Source organism: Antedon bifida, chromosome 2 (genome assembly GCF_963402885.1).
Source record: "Antedon bifida chromosome 2, ecAntBifi1.1, whole genome shotgun sequence".
Taxonomy (NCBI): Eukaryota; Metazoa; Echinodermata; class Crinoidea; order Comatulida; family Antedonidae; genus Antedon; species Antedon bifida.
The window spans coordinates 12,770,062-12,793,201 of record NC_136227.1 but is presented as its reverse complement, the minus strand read 5'-3'; the positions used below and the strand labels follow the sequence as shown (position 1 = coordinate 12,793,201).

The following is a 23,140-nucleotide window of genomic DNA, read 5'->3' as shown; positions in this document are numbered from 1 at the left end:
GCATATAGAGTATAGCATCATTCCACAGGTTACTGAGTTTTTGTGTCAGTTAAACGCCGAGCTAACGGACGATAGTATTGAATGACAGCATATAGAGTATAGCATCATTCCACAGGTTACTGAGTTTTTGTGTCCGTTAAACGCCGATCTAACGGACGATAGTATTGAATTACAGTAGAGTAGCATCATTCCACAATCTACTGAGTTCTTGTGTCCGTTAAACGCCGAGCTAACGGACGATAGTATTGAATTACAATAGAGTAGCATCATTCCACAATCTACTGAGTTTTTGTGTCCGTTAAACGCCGATCTAACGGACGATAGTATTGAATTACAGTAGAGTAGCATCATTCCACAATCTACTGAGTTTTTGTGTCCGTTAAACGCCGATCTAATGGACGATAGTATTGAATTACAGTAGAGTAGCATCATTCCACAATCTACTGAGTTTTTGTGTCCGTTAAACGCCGATCTAACGGACGATAGTATTGAATGACAGCATACAGAGTATAGCATTATTCCACAGGTTACTGAGTGTTTGTGTCCGTTAAACGCCGAGCTAACGGACGATAGTATTGAATGACAGTAGGCCTATATAGAGTAGCATCATTCCACAGTACTGAGGTTTATGTCATATACAAATAACAATACATCTGGGGAAAAGGCAGAATCCCAGAAAGATACAGGATCTTTGGTTGCTTATGCAGATTGCAATCAGCACATTTTTTTCCGTGAGAAGAATTCCTGGCGTTAAATAAAGTGTACCTTTCGAAATCCATGTTCTTCTGACTGATACAATAAATTATTTTAAAAAATATTGTCTAAAGTGCAAATCTATATTTGATTGTTTAATTAATGAAATGTTATGGATAAGAGTTGAAACCGTCACAAAATGGCTCAGTCAAAGCAAAATTATTTAACAATTTTAACGAGAGGAGGAGCTTATCTTTCTAGACTTTCTTTGTTATTAATTGTTTATAGTGTAATCTAAACAATAGCTACGCGATTGTCTGGCGGTGTACTTTTAACGAATCGTTCATGGCCTAGCTCTCTATAGTGCGGTATTCGCGTTGATATCATGTTACATCCAGGGATAAAAAATGCGTATTTTTTTCAGGTGAAAGTCGGCTATTAGAAATTTAGACACGTGTCGTACCAGGCTAAAAAATACCATGAATCGGATCGTAAATAGTATGCTTAGACCTATATATTTTTATTTTAGCGTGTAGGCCTAGGCCTATATATATTTTTATTTTACGGTAGGCCTAGGATACAGTATAATACATGATTATTTTAATAAATATAATTATAACATAACATACGAGCCCAAAAAGCTATTAAACGGACTGCTAATAACCCGTTATTTTTAGTCATCATAGGATTTCACGCAACATACCATAACAAGGACTGTTAATAACGCGTTGGAATCATCGTTACGCAACACTGAACGGCATGTCCGGTCTCCCGTTAATTACGCGTTAAACAATGGAGTGATCACAACAGCATAGTAGCTAGTAAACGGAGGGCTTGATATGCCTCACTGAACACGCCCAACCCCATTTAAATTAGCTTGCAGATAACGGTAAATCGTTAAACTAGTTGCGTTACAACAAGTTAAATGGAGTAAAAACATTTGGGCACGCTCCCTTAACATTAATTTGGAACTTTTAAATAAAATTCTGAAAACGGTATAATATAGTCTTATATGTATTTTCTAAGATTTCCAAAAATAAGCTTGGTGTTATTTTTCAAATACATTCTATAAGGAGTTGAATATAGGTCTGTTTTAAGCGAAAGCATGGTGCGCGTAGGCCTAGGGAGACGCGGCAGGGCTGGAATAATCGTTTTCTTAGGCGAAGAGAATGAGGGAAGATGCGCTTCATCATTGGCCCCTCGATTGTTATTCTTGTTAAGTGGCTGATTCATAATCTTAAAATATGAGGACAAAGGGCTTATAAATTTTGAAATAAAGTGTTGAACTTTCATTTTTCTTAAAATTATTAAGAATTGGGTGAAGTGGGTGGGGGGACTGTCTGCAAGCTAGGCCTGGACTGTTTAAATTGGTAAAATACTATAAAATCTATACATTCTTGGGGCTAAATAATTAATGAAATTTCACGATTCCCTTCTTTTTATTATAATAATGGAGCAATAAATGAAATACACACCATTTAACATAAAACCTTTAATATTATCACAAATTAGACAACAAGTTTTGTACATTAAATTAACATCTTTTGTACTAGGCCTTTTTCTATTTATATTTATAATGATTATTATTGCCGATTTGGAAATCACATTTAAACTTTATAACAATTACCGCACAACAACCAACCTCCGCTTGAACCTTTAAATAAGTAAATTAGGAAAATATCAAGTTTTTAAAAATTTAATGTCCTTTGGCAATAAAAATCTGTAGATATCCATAATTACTGTATGTGTTGTTTCACATATGCCGGTAAATTAATGAGAAATTGTTGTTGATTAATGCTATTTCTATTGTATTGAAGTATGCAGACAGCTTAAGAACATCCCTCTGTGATCTGTAAAAAAAAACAACATTAAATTAATAATAATCATTATTTAGTTATATTTGTAATCATTTATTTTTATTTCCTTAGGCCTAGGCCTATAAATACGCACGCCCGACAGTGAACACGCGCCAACAATACACGCACTACTCCACTATAATAACAGGCTAAAGCCTAGCTCTCCTAACTGTAAACTAGGCCTAGACTATATTGATTTTTAAATAAAATAAAAGAGGCTTTGTAAAGTTTTATGATTAAAAACAGCTTTCCTATATATTATATAATGTTCTTATTATTTTAAAAAGCAACATTTTTAATCTTATGGTGTAAAAAAATGATTTTAGCTACAACCATGTGTTCCATTTTCAGCAGTAAAATAACCAAAAAGGCACATGTTTAAGCAGCCATTAAAAAAAAAAAAAAATAACACCAACGAGATTTTTTTATTAACTACTATTGAAAAATTAAATATCCAGAAAATATAAAACCCACCTTCTCAAAAAGTTAGGTTGTTTTATTACAGCCTCAACAAATTAGACGAAATTTCAACATTCGAATACCCTAAAATTGTTTAAAAAACATCGGTGTCATTCACCCTTGTTTGACACAGATATAATGGCTTTGTCGATAAAAAAACAATATTACGTGGTTCGTAGATGCTGTGTCAAAGGTTTTCATGAATTATTCATTAGTAAATAAAACCAAAAGTTCCAATTGCCCAGTTTGCAAAAACTTAATATTTATTTTTAAAAACAAAGTTGCTTCCGGGTAATTATTCACGCTGTCTCGTGTGCAAAAACGATTCGCTGCCGATAGAGGGCTCACTACTTTTTTTCCCTGGTGAATTGAATGTGCCCTTGAAGGGGAAAAGGCCTATGTCGGTTCATCCAGGTAAGCTATCACTCATAGACTACCAACACCACTCTTGGTTTGTGTAATTTTAAAATTAATCTGTAATGAAAATGCAATTTTAACCACCGTTATTAAATCGTTTTAAAAACGTTTTACAAAACGATCAATCTTCTGAACATTGTTCGAAGTGCTATAAAATGCCTTGTTCTGTTGATTCAAGTTTAGCTGTGGCACTTTGATACATTTCGCAAAAACGATTGAGTTTTATACATCATAATATTAACGTGATGGTTATACTTTGTCGTGTTTGTAAATTTTGCATACGTTTTTATAAAGTTTTTATTGCGTTATTTTTTTTTGTGCAAAAATGATTGTCTTGAAAATGCAATAATATAGACGTTATACAGACGCTTTTGTAAAAAAACCTTTACATTTATCTAAATAAAATTTAGTTATTAAATAACGTTTTTTCAATGTTTGGATTTCGCTTTATTCATACCTTGTGTTTAGTTTTGTACATACATTTTTGTTACGTTTTGCTGCAAATGTATTGTTTTGAAAATGCAATGTGAATAAAGTCGTTTTAAAAACTTACATTTTATCTAAAGATTGGTAACAATTTAGTTTTTAAATAACGTTTTTTCAAGGTTTTGATTTCACTTTATTAACACCCTTGTGTTTAGTTTTTTTACATACGTTTCTATAACGTTTTTTCTATGTCTTTGTGTAACGTAATTTCCCATAAATTGAAATGTTAAAAAACAACATTTTAAAATCGTTTTTAAAACGTTTCGAAATGACGATCACAATTGTTCTGAAAATTGGTAATTATTTCGTTATATTATAACGTTCTGTAAACGTTTTGATTTCGTTCTTCTGTTTAAGACTTTTTTAGTTTTTTGCATTCGTTATTATAACGCTTTTTCTATGTCTTCGTGTAACGTAATTTCCCATATACTGCAATGTTAAAAAAAACAACGTTTTAAAATCGTTTTTATAACGTTTCGAAAAGACGATTAGAACTGTTCTGAAAATTGGTAATTATTTCGTTATATTATAACGTTCTGTAAACGTTTTTATTTCGTTCTTCTGTTTGACAGACTTTTTTAGTTTTTTGCATTCGTTATTATAACGTTTTTATAACGTTTTGATACAAACGTTGTTCAATTATAAAATTTATTTCTACACAGAAACGTTGAAAAAACGTGTTTAAAACATTTTAGAAAAACCAAACCTTAAAAAACCCAAATTCAAACGTTTCGATTACGTTTTACAAACGTTCTGTGTTTGCTGGGATAACATAAGGGTCAAATTGTGTAGTCTTATTTAGTGATCTAAAATCTGTCACCATTCTAATTTGATTTTGGCCTTTCTTCAGGGCAATAATAGGTGCAGCATAGGCACTAACTGTAGGTTCTATTATACCCATAGCCAACATACTATCTAATTCCTCTTTCAATTTACCCTTTAATGCTTGGGGCGTTCTATATGCCCTATGCCTTATAGGCATTTCACCATTAGTCTTAATTTCATGTGTCACTAAAGCCCCTTTCTCACAGATGTGCCTGCAATATACCGGTATTATGTTGGCGTCGTGCCGGTATCGTTACCGGCATATACCCAATCTCATCGGACTGTCGTGCCGGAAATATAACCGGTATATACCGGCTTTCTGTGAGATAGGAGTCGGGCATATTCGGCCAATAAAACGTCTTTGAGAAAATAATTATTGAGGGCGTCCTTTATTGTTATTATTTTTGTCTAGCGATATATGGCAGCGAATTAATAAGTCACAGATCATTATCTTCCTTTATAACATATTTATGCAATACATGCTATGTACAGTATATTGTGCATATATTATACAGGTACAGCAATTATTTTGCCGTCATCGGCAATCGGTAAAACACCTTAGAAGGCTGTACAATTACAAGGCAAGGCGACGAAGGGTCAGGCACCAACAAACAAAGAGCTATGAATGGCCTATGTCTATAGATTATGCTTCAAATTTCTTCTTGTCCCCTTATTTTAAGCAGCTCACTTATCTCATTATCCCTCCAGTTCGACATTATTCATGTTAATTAAATTGATACACTTGACCGCGCAAGGTGTCAAAGCCTCGACGGGGAATGAAATATAACCCCGGAATATAACGGCGTTACGTTCTCACAGAATGCCTGTCTGGCATTGCGGGGAATATCCCTAGAATATTACTAGGTCTAAAGCAGGTCATGTCGATGCCGGCATGATGCCAAGACAACCCGTTCTCACAGAAAACCATACCGGCATGGTAATGGTATATTCCCGCAATATTCCTGGCACAAATCTCTGTGAGAAAGGGTCTTAAGTGAGTTCTACCTGGTACATCTGAGAATACATTCTGATGGTACTTTAACGATTCTGTTAATTGTTTAGTTTGTGTATCATTTAAGTTATTACTAACGTTAACATCTTTCCATGTTTGCGATTGATGATAAGACAATCCTATGTCTATTTCACTATCTAACTCATTGTCATGGACTGTTTCATTTAAGTCTACTTCTTCTATTGACTGGACATTTGTCACTACATAATAACCATCTTTACTTATTTCTACTTTATCATACCATCTCTTTAACATATTAAAATGTAGAATTTGTTTTTCTTTTCTTCTACCACCTATGTCTATTTCATAGTTTACCTCATTGACCTTTTTAGTCGCAGTGAAGGGGCCTTGCCACTTACTGTCTAATTTACTATTTCCTACTGGAAGGAATATCAACACTTTGTCCCCTTCTACAAATTCTCTATCAATAGCATTCTTGTTATAATTGTGGGACATAATTTCTTGTTGTTCAAGTTTGTTTACATTAGCATCTTTCATTAATTCCTTCATTTTTTCTCTTATGTCTAACATGTATTTGATAACATCAGTAGTTTCTTCATCCTCTACCCAATTACTTTTGAGTAAACTCAAGGGTCCCCTCACCTCTCTACCATACCGCAATTTAAAAGGTGAATGGCCCGTCGCTTTACTAGGAACTTCTCTGTATGCAAACAGAAAGGGGGTTATGTAGTCATCCCAATTTTTTCTTTGCTTAACTGTAAGTGTCCTTATCATATTCTTCAATGTACCGTGAACTCTTTCAACAAGCCCATTGCTTTGGGGGTGGTACACTGTGTAGTCTTTATTGATTAATCCCCAACATACTACATATACTGTAGATTGCATAATTGAAGACATAAAATTAGTTCCCTGATCATGTACAAATTTCTTCAGGTAATCCTACTCTAGTAAAGACTTCTATTAGAGCCCTGGCTACTGTTTCTGCTCTAACATTGGCTAACGCGATTGCATCCGGATATCTTGTAGCATAGTCAATTATAGTAAGCATATATTTGTTATTACGGCTTGTTCTAGATAAGGGTCCAACAATGTCTATCGCTATACGTTTAAATGGTGTACTTATAATGGGTAATGGTATCAAAGTATGTTTCCTTTTACTTTTACCCTTATCTACCTTTTGGCATTCCTTACAGACTTTACAATAGACTACTACATCTTTAAATATACCTGGCCAATAGAATTGGTTCAGTACCCTACTTTTAGTTTTCTCAACTTGCATGTGACCTGCAAATGGCACATGACCTAAGTGTAATACACCCTGTCTACACAGAGTGGGTAATAGAATCTGTTCCACTTGGTTATTCTTATCTTTATACTACTCCAATTTCTCATCAATATACCTGACCTATTTCTTCTATAGGGACTACCCTATCAAATACTCCTTTGAGTGAGTCATCATTAGTTTGCAATTTGATCAATTCTTGTTTAGTTCAGTTAGTTCAGCTTGTGCTGTTGTTCATAAGTTTTATGTTTGACTGTTTTATCTTTAGCTTTATCTTTTTTTCTCATTTCCATCAAACAAATTATTCATTTCTGTTCCATTCATATCATCTAAACACTTAGTTTTATTAAAGGGGGGTTCCGGGTTTAAAATGAATAGTAAAAATGTAAAATATATTTGTTTGTCTCTTGAACGGTAAAAGTTTCAATTTATATAAGCGCCCAGTGAAGCAGAACGAAGGCTGTGAAATGAGGCCAGATTACAAGTGCAGCTACGGCAAAATCACACTGTTGTTACAGAATAGGAAATTCGTGAAATGGTCAATCTTCCGACGACTCGTTATCATTAACCATATAAATTACTTTTGTAAAATTATACTTATCTGATGTAATTTTAGTCGGTCTTCCCATTTATAAAGTCAACTTTTTATGAAAATCCATCAAAACAGTGAAAAATTAGATATGTTTGCACTTTACGTTTGCCGATTTTCGCACTGACTTAGGGAAAGCCTTCAAAATCAATGAAGCATAACGTATACATTCCTGAGCGAGGAGAGCGAGACGACGATACACGTGCTCTCTGCCCATGCCTGGCATCGTCACGTGATAAGCAGATACAATATACAATACCAAACTGGTCGGGTCGAGTATACCCCGTCTATAATCACAACATGAACGATGTACAGTATTTGATTGAAGGTCGACTCGACCTACCGGAATGGTATATATAATATAGCTCGAATGAGAGAGTTGGAATATTTGTAAACATAAGTATTGCTAATTTTAAAAAGTGTAGCCTATAGTAAAAGGTCTGGTAGTATCAATTCGCATAGGGTCTACTACACTAGCTAGCTCAATTTTTAACTGGGCCGGATCGGCTAGGTCTCCTTCCTACTACCTGGTCTACTTGCTTGATTCAGTATCCGCTTTTTTGGAGAGTAAACTAGGCCTATTTTAGGCCTACTTATTAGACGATCGGGACACCATACGTGCGGAAGGCGATCGGACCTTGTTTTGCCTCAATATTTACAGCCGATTTTGTAGAACGTTTTAGGTTTAGATTGTTTAGGAGTTTGGTTGATGGGATGGGTTTGGAATCCACTGAGTTTTGTTATTTATGGGCCAATCGTTTAGTAGTAGGCCAGCTAGGCCCATGATGGCCCCAATGTTTTAACGTAGCCATCGTGGCATGGAATCCCTAGTCAGAAATGGCTCTTCCCATGAATAAAATGATTTCGGCTAGGCCTAGCCTAGTACGTGAAGCCGATCTGTACTATTCGAGGTATAAAAATAGTATAATTTATGACTCCGTAATCTGTACTAGTAAATTTTGTATTTCATTAAATGTCAAATAAATATATGCTACTACTGTTATTATTACACTTTAGACCTAGCTTAGAAAATCTACAAAAAATGTATTTCACAATGATCGGGTGGTCGTCGTTTGACAGGGGGAGAGCTAGAGATGCAAGTTGACAAACACAACGTACAAGCTTGACGTCGCGAGTTTGGAATCCACTGATGACGTGATTTTGTGAATATCTCATGAATATTAATGAGCTTCCCTAAGCTGATGAAAAACAGACTTTCCATGAATTTACCCTAAAATGTATATGAAATTTATTTTTTTTAATTTCTCGTTATTACTTCTTCATTCTGACATGTCTATATTGTTTATATATTGTATATATTTTTTATTTAATAAATAAACGATATTTAAAAGCAATTTTAAACCCAGAATCCCCCTTTAACTTTGTTGTCATTTACTGTTTTCAACAATTGTACGTTAGTTTCTTTAGTCGGCTCTTCTATAGGCTTAAAGTTACTATCTTTCCCTAACAATATCATTTCGTCTTGTATTCTAGCATCATTTTCTATTCTTGCTTGCTCCCTAGTTAGGACAAACATTTCTTTAGCCATTACTTCCCCACAATTCTGGTCCAAATCATGACCCAATAACATGTCCCTCTGTAATCCTTCGATTACGGCTACAATCACTTTTCCTGTCACTATCTTACTTTCTATAGCTACCTCAGCTAAAGGGACGGTAATATCGCCTCCTATACCTCTTAACGTAACCCATTTTCCTGGCAAGTAACATTTGGTAGGCACTAGACTTTCCCTAACAGCTGACTGGGTACATCCCGAGTCTCTAAGCATCCTGTCCTTCTAATTTTCTGTACACTTATCCATAACTACTTTGGGTCTATCTGAATTTATTCCTTCACACCTTAAGCCATCTTTTACATTAGGGCCCTTCTTAGCGTCATTAGTCTTTCCTTTTGCTACCATCTAGGACAATTGCCTATTTTATGTCCCTTCTCCTTACAATTAAAGCATATGCCATTAATCCATTCATTCGAAGGATCTCTCTGTTGGAAATTCCTACCATTGTTATGAAATTTGCCTCCCCTTCCGTGATACCTATTGTGTCCTTGCTGCCTAGCTCCAGAGTTATTCTGAGTACTATTCTTAGGTTTACTATTTTCTTGGCCCTTATAACACGTAGACTTATTTTCAAAATTTACGGCATTCCAATAGCCACGTCCACCTCTATTAGCTATATAATCATCGGCTATCATAGCCATATCATAGCTCTTATTTACTTGCTTATCTCTAGGATAAAGCCTAAGATCTTCAGGCATTTTATCCAGTGCCTGTTCCATTATAATCATTTCAATAATGCCTGCAGCATCATCTTCTTTTACGTTAGCACATTATATCCAACATTTTAAATAATGGGAGAACTCATTCAGCCACTCCCTGATGGACATATCTTTAACTCTGTTCGAATTTCTAAATTTAAGTCTGTAGGTCTCTGCCGACATATCATACTTATCTAAGATTGCCTTCTTTAAGGTATCATAATCTACGCATTCTTGTACGGTTAAGGATGCATAGGCTGTCCTAGCTTTACCAGACAGTTCAGGCGCTAACCTAGCGGCTCATGTATTCTTATCCCAACCTGTGGCTTCTGCCAAGTGTTCAAATGTTGTAAAATATATATCAATATCATCTGATTCCTTCAATGTAGGAACCTTTACCTTCATTTCATCTACTACATTCCTAGCATTACTGTACCTAGACCTATTTTCTAATTCCATCATTTTCAATCTTTCTTGTGATTCAATTTTTCTTTGCTCTATATCTGCTTCTATTCTTTTTTGCTCTATATCTGCTTCTAACTTTTTGTTTTCAGCTTCAAACTTCATTCGGAAATATTCAAGCATCATATCTTTAGGCATACCGCCTGGTAGTTTGGGCAAATCAATATCCCTAGCCATTTTATCATACATTTCATTGACAACCATATCTTCCCTAGTATCTTTTTCTGACATAGTCTTATCTATATTTTTACCAGATCTTAAAGTTATCATGCTAATAACAATTTCACTAATGAAATTTGTAAACTTATGTATACAAAATATGTTATAAAAGTATTTGTATTACCTTGATTCCATTCAGATATGTAAAAATATGAAATCCACATAAAATTTTAAAATGCAATACAATAAAAGAAATAATTTACTTCAGAGTCACAAACAACGTTCCTTTCAAAATACAAACTCCAAAATGCAATATCCAAAAGCAAAGTACAAATCACAAAATAATCGTTCCAAGTTCGCTTCGTACAAAAAATTAAATTTCGAAAAAAAATAGTTTACAACAACAATAAAGAAACAAGTATAGAAAAATGGATAGCTTTAAGAAATACTATTATGCTAATATAATTACTAATTTGATACGATTATCAGAAAAGGAATTCACTGTGATACGAGTTACAGGTGGTACTGATCTATTATTGTTTTTTTATTTTGTTTTATCTTGTATATAAATATATTGTATAATCAGGGTTGTACAATGAAAACAAACAAATGAAAATGTGTGAACTATTTTAAAACGGGATAGATGATAATGATGATCATGTCAAGTGTATAGCAAAATATATGAAAATTAATGAAAAAAGGAGTAATACAGAATTCATTTTTGTAAAAATGTTACTTATGAATTGTAACAACATTTACAATGTGTTAAATAATACGATTTTATGTTATATGAGATAATATGAATGTGAATAAAAGTGGTGTTTGCGCCTCACAGAGGCGACCAGAAGATTGACAGTTTTATGTGTATTTTTTGTACTAACAAGTCTTGTGTTCGAGTCTGAAATGTGTTTTAAACGGTATGTGATTATTCTGATACTTGTAAATGGGCTTCTATGAACAAAATCAAGCCCCTCAAATGCTAGGCCTCCTGCGGTACAATTCCTGCACGTCTATCCACTGGCTGAACTGTACAGGCTGCGGTCAGCGTCGCACTCGATAACAAAGCCAGGTGACTTCGCTACGTATCCAAAAGAGGTCAAGCATAGGAAGAGAGGCAAAAGTGGCGGCCTAAAGAAGCGTCTCAGAAGGAGGAAAGCAAATCCCCCGTTACCGTCTATTATTTTAGCAAATGCTCGCTCGATAAATAATAAGATTGATGAACTTCGCGCATGTACTAAATTCATGAATGAATTCAGGGAAGCATCTGCAATATGCATTACAGAAACGTGGACGATATTTTAAATGGACAGATGGAACGTGAGCAGTTTGATTTAGTCAGAGGAGACAGGAAAATGGAATCAGGAAAGTCAAGAGGTGGAGTAATTGGATGATATGCGAACAGGTGTGTACACCAGATATTGAACTTATTACTGTTAGTACTAGACCTTTTTACTTGCCACATGAGTTTGGTCAGGTTTTCTTTACCGTTGTATACATCCAGCCAAAAGCCAATCATGATGTAGCCCGAGAAACAATATCTGCAATTGTCAACAAATATGAAACATCTGCACCAGGGGACTCCCAGATTATACTGGGTGATTTTAACAAATGCCTGCTCAATCCTGTGCTACCAAATTATGACCAAGTTATCAATGTTAAAACCAGGGAAGACGTAACACTGGATTTATGTTATTGTAACATAAAAAACAGCTACGCCAGCAAAGTTTGCTCAAAACTCGGTGTGTCAGATCACAACACTATACACCTGATTCCCAAATACCGTCAACGAATCAAGCAATCCAAGCCAGTTATGCAACAACATAAGCGATGGACAAGGAATGTCATAGAGACACTGCAAGATTGTTTTGATTCTACAGATTGGGACACTCTTGAATCAAATGATCTTGACATGGAAACACGGGTCACCTCTGATTATATTTCTTTTTGTGTGGACAGCATTGTATCCAAATGACAAACCTTGGATTACTGGCAAACTTAAAAGTCTGCTCCAAGAAAAACGCAAAGCGCATGGTGCTGGAAATGAACTAAAGGTTAAAGAATTACAAAAAGAAATAAACTGTAGTATAATTAAGTAAGAATAAATTTAAGTATAAGTGTAAAATAGAGAACAAATTTAAGGAAAATAACTCTAAAGCAGCATAGGAAGGTCTTCAGATTCTTACAGGGTATAAAAGTACAAACACTAACACATCAAACAACGATCCAAATCTTGCAAATAAATTAAATGACTTCTTCTGCCGTTTCGATGATGAAGCTGATGCAAATAATTTACTGAATACAGAGATGCCGCCTTTAAATTGTGTTAACCAATCTCTGATCTCTGAGGAGTCTGTGAGGAATGTGTTTTCGAAAGTTAAGGTCAATAAAAGTACAGGACCAGATGGCATCTCAATTCGTGTTTTAAAATATTGTAAAAATGAATTAGTACCCATATTTACTAGGTTTTTTAATTTAAGTATAACAAATGGAATTGTTCCCAAAATATGGAAAACCTCTTTTATCAAACCTGTCCCTAAAAAAACCAAATGAATTAAAAGACTATAGACCCATTGCCCTCACGTCAAATGTTGTCAAATGTCTTGAAAAAATAATTCTCAAGGATGTTGTCAATCAATCAAGTAATTTTCAAGACAATTATCAATTTGCTTATCAGTCTAATAGAAGTGTGGAGGATGCTATTTTAACACACCTAAATAAGATCTGTAATTACTTAGAAAGTCAAGATCATATGTTAGATCTCTGTATGTAGACTTTTCAAGTGCCTTTAACACTATTATTCCTGCATTTCTTGCTCGTCGGCTTAAAGACATGGAGATAAACCACAATATCATCAGGTGGCTGTCCGATTTCCTGAAATGTAGACCTCAGTTTGTAATAGCTAATGGGCACATGTCTGACAGCAGGATAACAAATGTAGGAGTACCTCAAGGCTTTGTAATATCACCTGTGTTGTATTCCTTTTTCACTTCTGACTTTAGGTCACCAAATGAATCATGTTCTGTGATTAAATATGCAGACGATACTGTTATCACAGGATACATTTTAGGTGATAAGCATGATAATGAATATGACTACCGTAAATTGATATCAGATTTTGGTAAATTGGAGCAAATTGAATAATTTAAAGTTAAATGTTGGTAAAACTAAGGAGATGATCGTAGACTTTAGAGTAAAGAAAGATCCTATTATTCTAGTTCTGATTGATGGTAACGAAGTAGATAGAGTAGTATGTTTAAATACAGAACATATTTAAGCTAACAGTATCTTTAAATAATTTTTGGTCATTTTTTAAAATATAAAAACTAAACGGAATAGCACAAAAGACATGCCAATGTCAAAATTATTAAATTTATGAAAGTTATAACCCCATATGAGTTAATATCTAAATTTCTTTTTCTTAATTAAACTGTTTTAAATATTCTATTACCGTAGTAAAACTTTGCCATCAACCTCTTATTTTAAGATAATTTACACTAGTGTACACGAGCAAAGCACACCTCCCCTATAAAATGAATAAATAATATAATGTATTAAGATTTAATGACAATTTTTGACAAAATGTGTTTTATAACCTAAAATTAGAGCAAATACCAGTAGAATAGTACAACACAATATCTAGAAATTGATGTACAGATGACGTATGTCAGAACAAATACTCAGAGGTACATTATAGCATTTATGTTTTAAAAGTTTATTTAATAGATAGTAGTAATATAGTAATATTTGAGTGTCTTTTTTGTTTTCATTAATTCTAAATGCAAGTAATATAATTTAAAATACAAATTGCAGAGTCGGTGCAATATTATTATAGTGCACACAGTAAAATGAATGACAATGTTGAAATGTTTAAAAACAGTTATATTTTTTTAATTTACACGTGCGTAGCCTGTCACTTTTGACGTGCTCGTATAACGTAATTTCGAGTTGAAAAGTAAGTCAAGAAAACAGAAATCGGGCAAAAAGAGTGCGCAATAACATTTAATGTGCAGTGCGCGCTCAAAAATCTGCGCACTCATGGCAATTTTGTAAACGCTTAAAATTGCCTGAAACGTACTCTTATTTCATCGAAAATAAATTTAGAAAATTTTAAGCGCGCCTACGCATGTAATTGTATTGCCATATGAGGATTTATGCCCTGAAATTTATGAGTACCAAATTTTATTTAATTGTGATGCATGGTTGTGAAGATATGATTACAAACGTGATTTCGTTAAATCGTGCATAGACCGCGTAATTTTTTATTGCGCACCGTGAAAACATAACCACATCGATTCCTGGCCATAAGGAATATACTGTGAAAAATTGACTTAGCTAGATTAAACTGATATCAAGATAAGGTCAGAAAGCGATAAACTCATAGTGATACCGGACCGACAGACAGACCGGCCGACCGGCCGACCGACATAGTGAACTATAGAGTCGCTTCCACGCGACTAAAAATCAGAATCTTGTTAATATATTAAATTTTAATATATCTTCTTTCTTGTTTGTTTGTGTATGAATAGACCTTTATTATGTTTTTAGTCGCGTGGAAGCGACTCTATAGTTCACTATGTCGGTCGGTCGGCACGATTTAACGAAATCACGTTTGTAATCATATCTTCACAACCATGAATCACAATTAAATAAAATTTGGTACTCATAAATTTCAGGGCATAAATCATCATATGGCAATACAATTACGTGCGTAGCGCATGTAACGCATGCGTACGCGCGCTTAAAATTTTTAAAATTTATTTTCGATGAAATAAGAGTACGTTTCAGGCAATTTTTAGCGTTTACAAAATTGCCATGAGTGCGCAGATTTTTGCGCGCGCACTGCACGTTAAATGTTATTGCGCACTCTTTTTGCCCGATTTCTGTTTTCTTGACTTACTTTTTAACTCGAAATTACGTTATACGAGCACGTCAAAAGCATGTGTAAATTTAAAAAATATAACTGTTTTTAAACATTTCAACATTTTTAAACATGTTCAGTAATTTCGGTCAGTTGGTAGGTTGGTCGGTCGGTTGGTAAACACTAAGCACGCGACTGCAGCCATCTATATGGCCTTGTTAATTATATGTCCATTGTCAGTCACTTATTTTCCATCCTCATGTTTGGTGTAGGACATTAAAACTGTATTCATTGTCATGTTTTCTGAGCTTTCAAAGTTCTTGAATATCAGTTCAAACTGGAGAACAACAACCTGGTTGAATATTCTAGCAGTCTCATATTGTTCAATGTTTTTAATGTCTTGATTTGTGGTGAACAGACTATTTGATGGTTGGTCTTTAGGATGAACAACAATGTATGTTTTCTTGGTGGTGTCATTAGAAAGAGGTAATGATTGCAACTTAATTCTACTTGTATCTCCTTCAAAAGAAATTACATAAAATGAACGAACACTTAAATATCCAAATTAATAAAATTAAACATTAATGTGATGTAGAACAATTGGAAGCCAGGCATATAGGCATAAAAAGCCCAAAAAGCCCAAAAGTGGACCGATTCATTCTGTCACACCTGGGTCGAATTATGCTGAATAAATCTAGGTATTGAGTAAGTAACAAATATATGCTAACCTATAACCTAGTGTTATCACATGCATTTGGTGTTTGGAAAAAATGGTAAAATGGTGCTCAAGCTTTTGTTTGTCAGAGCGGCATTCATGAGAGAAACATGAACAAAAATATCAAAGTTACCGCCCGTTGGAGATTTAAAGTTTGAAACGGCAGCTTGTAAAAAAATTGGTCAAAAACATATTTTTCGTACAAATTTGCTGTTCTAACATAGCTTAATATAATAGATAAAGGTGCTAATATCAGTCTTCCGGTTTAGGAGGAGTCGGAGTAACAAATATTAAGTTTTATAATATAGATTGGCTTGCTACTCATTATAGTCATTGTTGGTCAATATTTGCCTATTTTTGTCTGAATATGAAGTATTCTACTTATTTTTGGGTTATTTAAAATTGGTTATTGATTTTATCTTTTAAATCGTTAATTTGTGCGTAGTGCTACCAATTTGAAAGGTATTAAATTTAAAATCAATTCCAAGACTGGAATTCTGTTTGGATGATAACATTGATGACATACCCTTGTAGCATCGCAAACATATAATTTTTGATAGATGAATTTGACAATGAAAAAAAAGTATATTAATATAATACAGGTCCATGGGCCAGACATTTTTTTTTTGTATCAAGTTGGTGGCAAATGCTATCATACATTTTTGGAAAGCTTAATATTTGTACTTTTTAAAAATCCATGATAGCAATGCCAATTGTACAGCTTAATAGTCATTTTTATGATTATATAACACCGCCTACAGAAAATATGCAACACAAAATTGTGTCATTAGTAATTTGTAATCGTTGAGAATTTTGGAGTAGGGGATAACATTTTTCCAATTAACTTAAGATTTAGTAAACAGATTTGCATTTCCTTGGTATTAATATGTAGGGTATAGATTGCTAAAATGTAATAATGGTTTAACTATAAAATTTTTCTTAAATTGAGATTTTTGTCTTATTTGACTCTTAAGGTATACTCTATTACTTGAATTGATCAGGTATCCCAAAATATGTCTATAAATATGAAATTTATAATAATAATTGTAGCTTATCTACAAATGCCCATAGAAAAACAATTCTGACAAAGTTAGCAATTATTTATTTTTTTAAATTTTTGTAATACCAATATTAAACATGGTAAATTTATTTCATCTAGAAGAGATCAATGAAAAATTAAAATAGAGATCTAAAACAACAGATGATCATACAGTAGCTGTTAATTTTAAATTGTCTGCTTTATGGCATATTTAACTCTCTACTGACTGCATATTTAAACATTTGATGATTGTTAGAATTCAAATTATTCTGCACTCAGATCTTTAAATTACTGGTGGGGCTTATACTTACAAGGTCTACTTTACAGTGAAAATAGGATGCTAACTCATTATCACTAAAATATTTATACAACAAATAGTATATCAACACTTAAATATTATGAAGAGGGAAGCTTGAATGCCATTATCATTCCAAAATAGGGATAGGCTGCTGTGTAGTGTTCGCATGTTTTAAAATTCACTAGTAAATAATAAAACCTTCTTAGTTTCTGTCTATAATAGCATTACTCATAATTTAGCATATTTAAAGTTTAAATTTCTAAGTCTTTTGAGACGAGTAGGGGTTATCCCGTTGTACTAGTACATCGCAGCCACTGATCATAACTGGGCCCTCAGAGAACAGTCTTTGACTGAAGTGGTCGCCAAGTATAAACAAAATATTTCAAAGATGACACGTCAACCAATATTTTTGATCAAAACAAATTTAAGGTAAATGTACTGTACATTAATTTTATATCCACCTGTTTCATTCCATGCTATTTATGGGACTGTTTTGTACTACAATCAAAATGACTTATACTATAATGTTCTGGTATACAGTAGTAGACCCTATCATATAGACCCTATCATATAGGCTTATACAGTATGTTGTAATTTAGCAGCTAGAAATATATTGGCCACATAATTTTTTGTTGAAAAAAAATGTAATTTTTTTTTTTTTTTGTCCAATGTTGAGAGTGGCCATAACAATGAAATTCATAAATTATATACAATTACAACATTGTTTTTCATGGACAATGGTGTTTATAACCTTTTGATTAACCCCACACCTTATAGGATACATACAGAAAAAACAATTACAACCTAGACTCTGCCTCTGCAAAACAATGGCTTAGACTCAAAACATTAGGATGTTTTTTTGCTGACAGAATTAACTTGGATTTATAGATTCCACAACAGAGTGAAATTCTCGTTCATGTTTTATGCCAGAAATTCAGACCACTGGTTCCTTCTGAGCATGCACAATACAATTGTGTCCTCTCCAATTAATCCAAGTAATCAAAGTGGTGGTGAAGCAGGTTGATTTGACAGGTTTCCATGTTATTTCATTGCCCCTTGCGAATAGTCTCAGTAATATTTATTATAGTACGTTAACACAACTTCTGTAACACAAGGCAAACTAGTGTTACTATTGATACTAACACTATGAAATCTTCTGACAGACTAAGACTAAGAGCTGGTTTATATCCATTGTTAATCTAAATTGTTTTTATTCTGAATTGTTTGACTTGGCATAACCATCTGGTATGCAAATAACCATCAGGTATGCAAACACAATAATCAAAGGCAGTGCCCTCATTATCACATTACCTGCACAAATTGTTGTACTCTATTATTAGGAATTTAAAAGAGAAATAAATGTTACCTTTGAGTTTGATTTTTTAATTACAGTATAGCATTTTTAGTAGAGTATGACTCTTGAAACTTGATTTCTGATATGATAATTATAGATTATGTGAAATATAATAACCTCTATGTGTTTAATATTTTTAGTATGAAAGAACACCTTTGCCTTATGCTGCCCAAGCTGGTCACAGCAGCATATGTATGTGCCTGATTGAAACAGGAGCAGATGTGAATGTTGCAGACAAGGTAAGTCATGCACACTTGTATTTAAGTGTTTCAAGTAATTATGTATAATTTTAACAAAATATTTACCCTTTTTTCCAATTTAAAAAGTTTTGATTAAATTTTCATAAAATCTACAAATTGGAGTAGTAAAGATTGTCTGATTTAATGTTGTAATTATAGATACAAAATCGTTTCACTCATCTTAAACCTTATTCATTATTTTAATGATTTACATTAATACAGTACAACAAATACAATACATTAGTTTATATTTTTTAATGACAGGTTTGCCAAATATAATTGTGGCACATTTCAACAAATTACAGCTTATAATTACTGTAGATAAAACCAAATTACATTTGCTCATAAGAGCATTATTGTTCTACGGAATGTGCCTTGAAAGCTTTGGTCTTTGCTCTATGGTCCTCTGTACCCCATCGCTTGTAGTATAATATCCCACTACCCGGTCTGTGTTAAATATAAGGCATCCATGTATACTAATTCATATTATATTTAGCTGTTTAAAATGAAAAAATGGACAGCTAGATTGTTTTAAAATTAAAGAAATGCAGAGAATAATTTGCAAGCATATTAATTATATTTGAACATAATGAACAACTTCCTAAAAGGTAGTCTTCTTTATTGTACCTTTTTAATATCCTAGATGTGGGTAAAGTACATTGGAAGAATCCTCTCTCACTTCTCATCTGTTTGCTGGCATACATATTTTATTTGTTTTATTCTTTGACTTCATTTACTGTATATTTTCGTTTACTCAAGGAAATAGGAGGAGAGGGAGCTTTGTTTAATCCAAATTATGTTCTATGGGGGCGTTTATTCGTGGGGGATTATTCAAAAGAGCGTAGTTTTTTTTTGTGTTTTTTTTTTTTTTTTTTGTCTGTCCACTTGCCTTATTTTAGGTCTTGAAATTTAAAATGAATATTTGATTAAAAGAATGTATAAAAAAATGATGAAAATGAGAGCCTCTGTTTAGGCTGTACACTTTTATGTTTTAAACAGTATAGTTGTAAAACAAAATTTTAGGGAGCCTGTCGTTATAAGACATCGCGAAGTCACGATGATATCGCGAAGGAAGCGCGATTTTCCGTCATCGCGATGACATCGCAACAAACATCGCGATGAGCTTGACATTGGACGATACCATTATTTTTAGGCATTTTTCATCTGTTCAATGCGGTGGGGTATAGTTAGCATTGGTAGTATCGTGTGTCGGAAGCAGTCATGCGTGAACAGATCGTATTACAGCCGGCCGGCCGGCCCAGCTCTAGCACAAAAGAACCTCCCGTGAAAGCTATTTTTATCAAAGGTTATTAGCTATATAATTTGAACGGCTTTGTTTCATACCAACAAATAACAATGGTCTTCCATCCGGGCTTCGTTGTTGTCGTGAATACGGCCGATACTAATTGAAAACAATATATAAATAAAACAAAACCATTGCTGTAGCCGAGTTACCGCCGATTTAAAGGCGTATGTTCAATAAAGTTTATTATATTATATTATAGTTTCTGGTGAAATATTTCAGATATAGATTCGGATTTATTTGGTCCTTGCGGAAAATATTGACAGGCACAATTGCTTACATAACATATAACATACAAAGTAAAAATAATAAAATGAAAAGTAATACAATAAAAAATAAAGAGTTGTACAATAAAATTATTAACAGTATTTATCATTGAAAGCTCTGATGGAAAAAGGGACGAATGAATTTAGATATCTATTTGTTCTGCAACGTGTACTACGTAGTCGTTTGCCAGACCTTAACACATTGACTGCCAAGGCATTTTCCGTAATTTCTGTCCCAGTGCCAAGTCCCGTTTACATATTAAATTACAGTTTGAAAGTGTAACATCTGGTCACAGACTATCATGATGTCATTCAAAATACGATGGCGGGAAAAACCGTTAAGACGTATAAATACGTCACTGGCAATGGTCCAACAATTTTATTGACTTTGCCAGGAACGTAAATATACGTCGGGGATTTTCCGCGCTAAAATCGGTCAAACTGTTCATATACGTCATTGTCCACGCTCATACGTCATTGTCCATGTGCATTATTATTTTTATTTACTATTAGCGCAATTTATGACATGTTTGAGATGATTATATTGAGTGTGAGGGCGCCATCGTATCAACCATATTCAATGCATGAGGGAATAAACACAAACAAACATATGACATTTATTTTTAGATTATCGTTTACGTACATCATTCATAAACTGCCATGCGATAATTCCTGTTCCAATCACCACTGCCAGCGATTCTACATACAATACAAAAGTGCTACGATTTTGACGTAGTATTACGTCTTGGCAAGTAGCGACACGCAATTTTTGACGTATAAATACGCCGTGGCAGTGAACGTGTTAAAAATCATATACATGGTGTAGTGGGTGATTTTCATTTGACTTATGTTCTTAGTCTTATCATGGACCTGGCCTTATCTAGAATTTTCGCAATACAAATATCATCGATAGAGAAACTTTCCTTAATAATACAAACAACAAATTTAACAATTCAGGAATAGTTTTGTAGAGGAAGGGTGAAAGTAGGGAGGTTGAAAGGGTGGGCCGGTAATGACTTTAACATCCCGGAGAGTACCAAAACATATTTTGGGGCGCTCAACTTTACTGGTAAACGCGATAAAAATCGCAAAAAAATTATGTTTTTGGCCTTCTTTTTAAAATGGTAAAAGCTTATTGCCGAGTGAGTTTACATTTATCAGCGCGTGATAGCTTATATTTTAATTAAATTTTCAGACAACTTTTTGTCTGTAAACGTGCGTGCGTAAATCGGGTGTTTGTTTATCAGATTTTTAAGGCAAGCGGCAATCGATATGATGATTTATTTTATTTTATTCTGGTTTGTATAAAATATTTTGATTTTTCACCAAGAACTGAATTGTATCAACATTCACAAGTTAAATAAACAGAACAATAATATATAAAAACATTAAAAGGTCATTAAAAAACACACAATACAATAAACACAATAATTTAGTTTCACTTTTAGATAGCATTTATTAAAACAAAAATTTTGCACTGTACAAGGTAGTGTATTTTACTATGGTACTACGTATACTTTATTTATGTACCATTGACATGTGTCTTTTTTTGTCAGCTTCCGACACAAATGTGTACGAGGGACATGACGGACATTGCCCGACGCCCATTGGCCCATCCTTAACAATAGTGTTCCCTGCCTGTTGTTGCATGAAACTCATATAATGCCCTTCTAATTGTGGGTCTAATTGGGGCTGTGGTAAGCCGTCCTTCAAAAAACTCATCACTTTCTTTGCTTGTATTGGACTGTTTGTACAGTGTTCGCATTCAGTATCTGTGCACTTTATGAAACTTATTTCACAAATGTACCTGTGTACATGTTTACATGCGAACTTTAGTTCTTCTAGAACGTTGCGCTGTTCTCGCAATGGACGCAATGGACCCTTAAGTAATGTATGGACTTCGTCGTAATCTTTATACGGTGAAGCGTCTACTGTAGATTTTATTGGCTGCGACGTAACTGGATGTCCATCGTATGGCATCCCATTCCAGTATTGCGACAACCTGTCAATTGCGTTATCAATCACCTGTTAAAAAAAATTAAATATTTCCAAACTATAATATATATAAGTATACAGTACAGTATACTAAATTAGATCCCGGTTGTCACTCGTGAACAATTCTCAAAAAGAGTCAGAGTTTGACAAACGCAATCAATTATTTTGATAATTATATCATTCCGTCAGGAGCATTAACTTGGCACATTCATCATTTGCAAATTTTACGTTTGTTCAATTTTTTTAACGCAAGCCACCAAACGCATGAAATTAGATTAAACACAAACAATAATGAATTATGTTACTTCTAGTAAGCTTCAACTTTACATGCATTTATAAAGTCTACCAAAAAAAATTAATTACCTGCTTTTCCTTGTCAGCCTTTTCTTCTTGTGTTATTCCGCTTTGATGACATGGAGGTTTGTCTTCTCCGGGAAGCGTTGCTGGCAGTACTACGCCTGCTAATTTCTTGGACAGTGGTGACCATAAATGTTCGATCGGGTTATAGGCAGAATGGCCAGGCGCATACATAGTAACCGTTAACAGATCGAGATTCGTATCTCTCCAAAGTCGCATGTAAAATAGCATGTTTGTATAA

General features: G+C 33.8%; 1 protein-coding gene across 1 annotated transcript in view; it reads left to right on the top strand.

Moving 5' to 3' along the window:
* Positions 1-5,176: 5,176 nt before the first annotated feature.
* LOC144835445 (uncharacterized) overlaps positions 5,177-23,140 on the top strand; it is a 57,802-nt gene continuing 39,838 nt past the window's right edge. Inside the window, exon 1 of the mRNA XM_078690530.1 lies at positions 5,177-5,251. Coding sequence (XP_078546656.1) covers positions 5,207-5,251 — 45 coding nt within the window. The 5' untranslated portion in view covers positions 5,177-5,206. The remainder of the gene's footprint in view (positions 5,252-23,140) is intronic.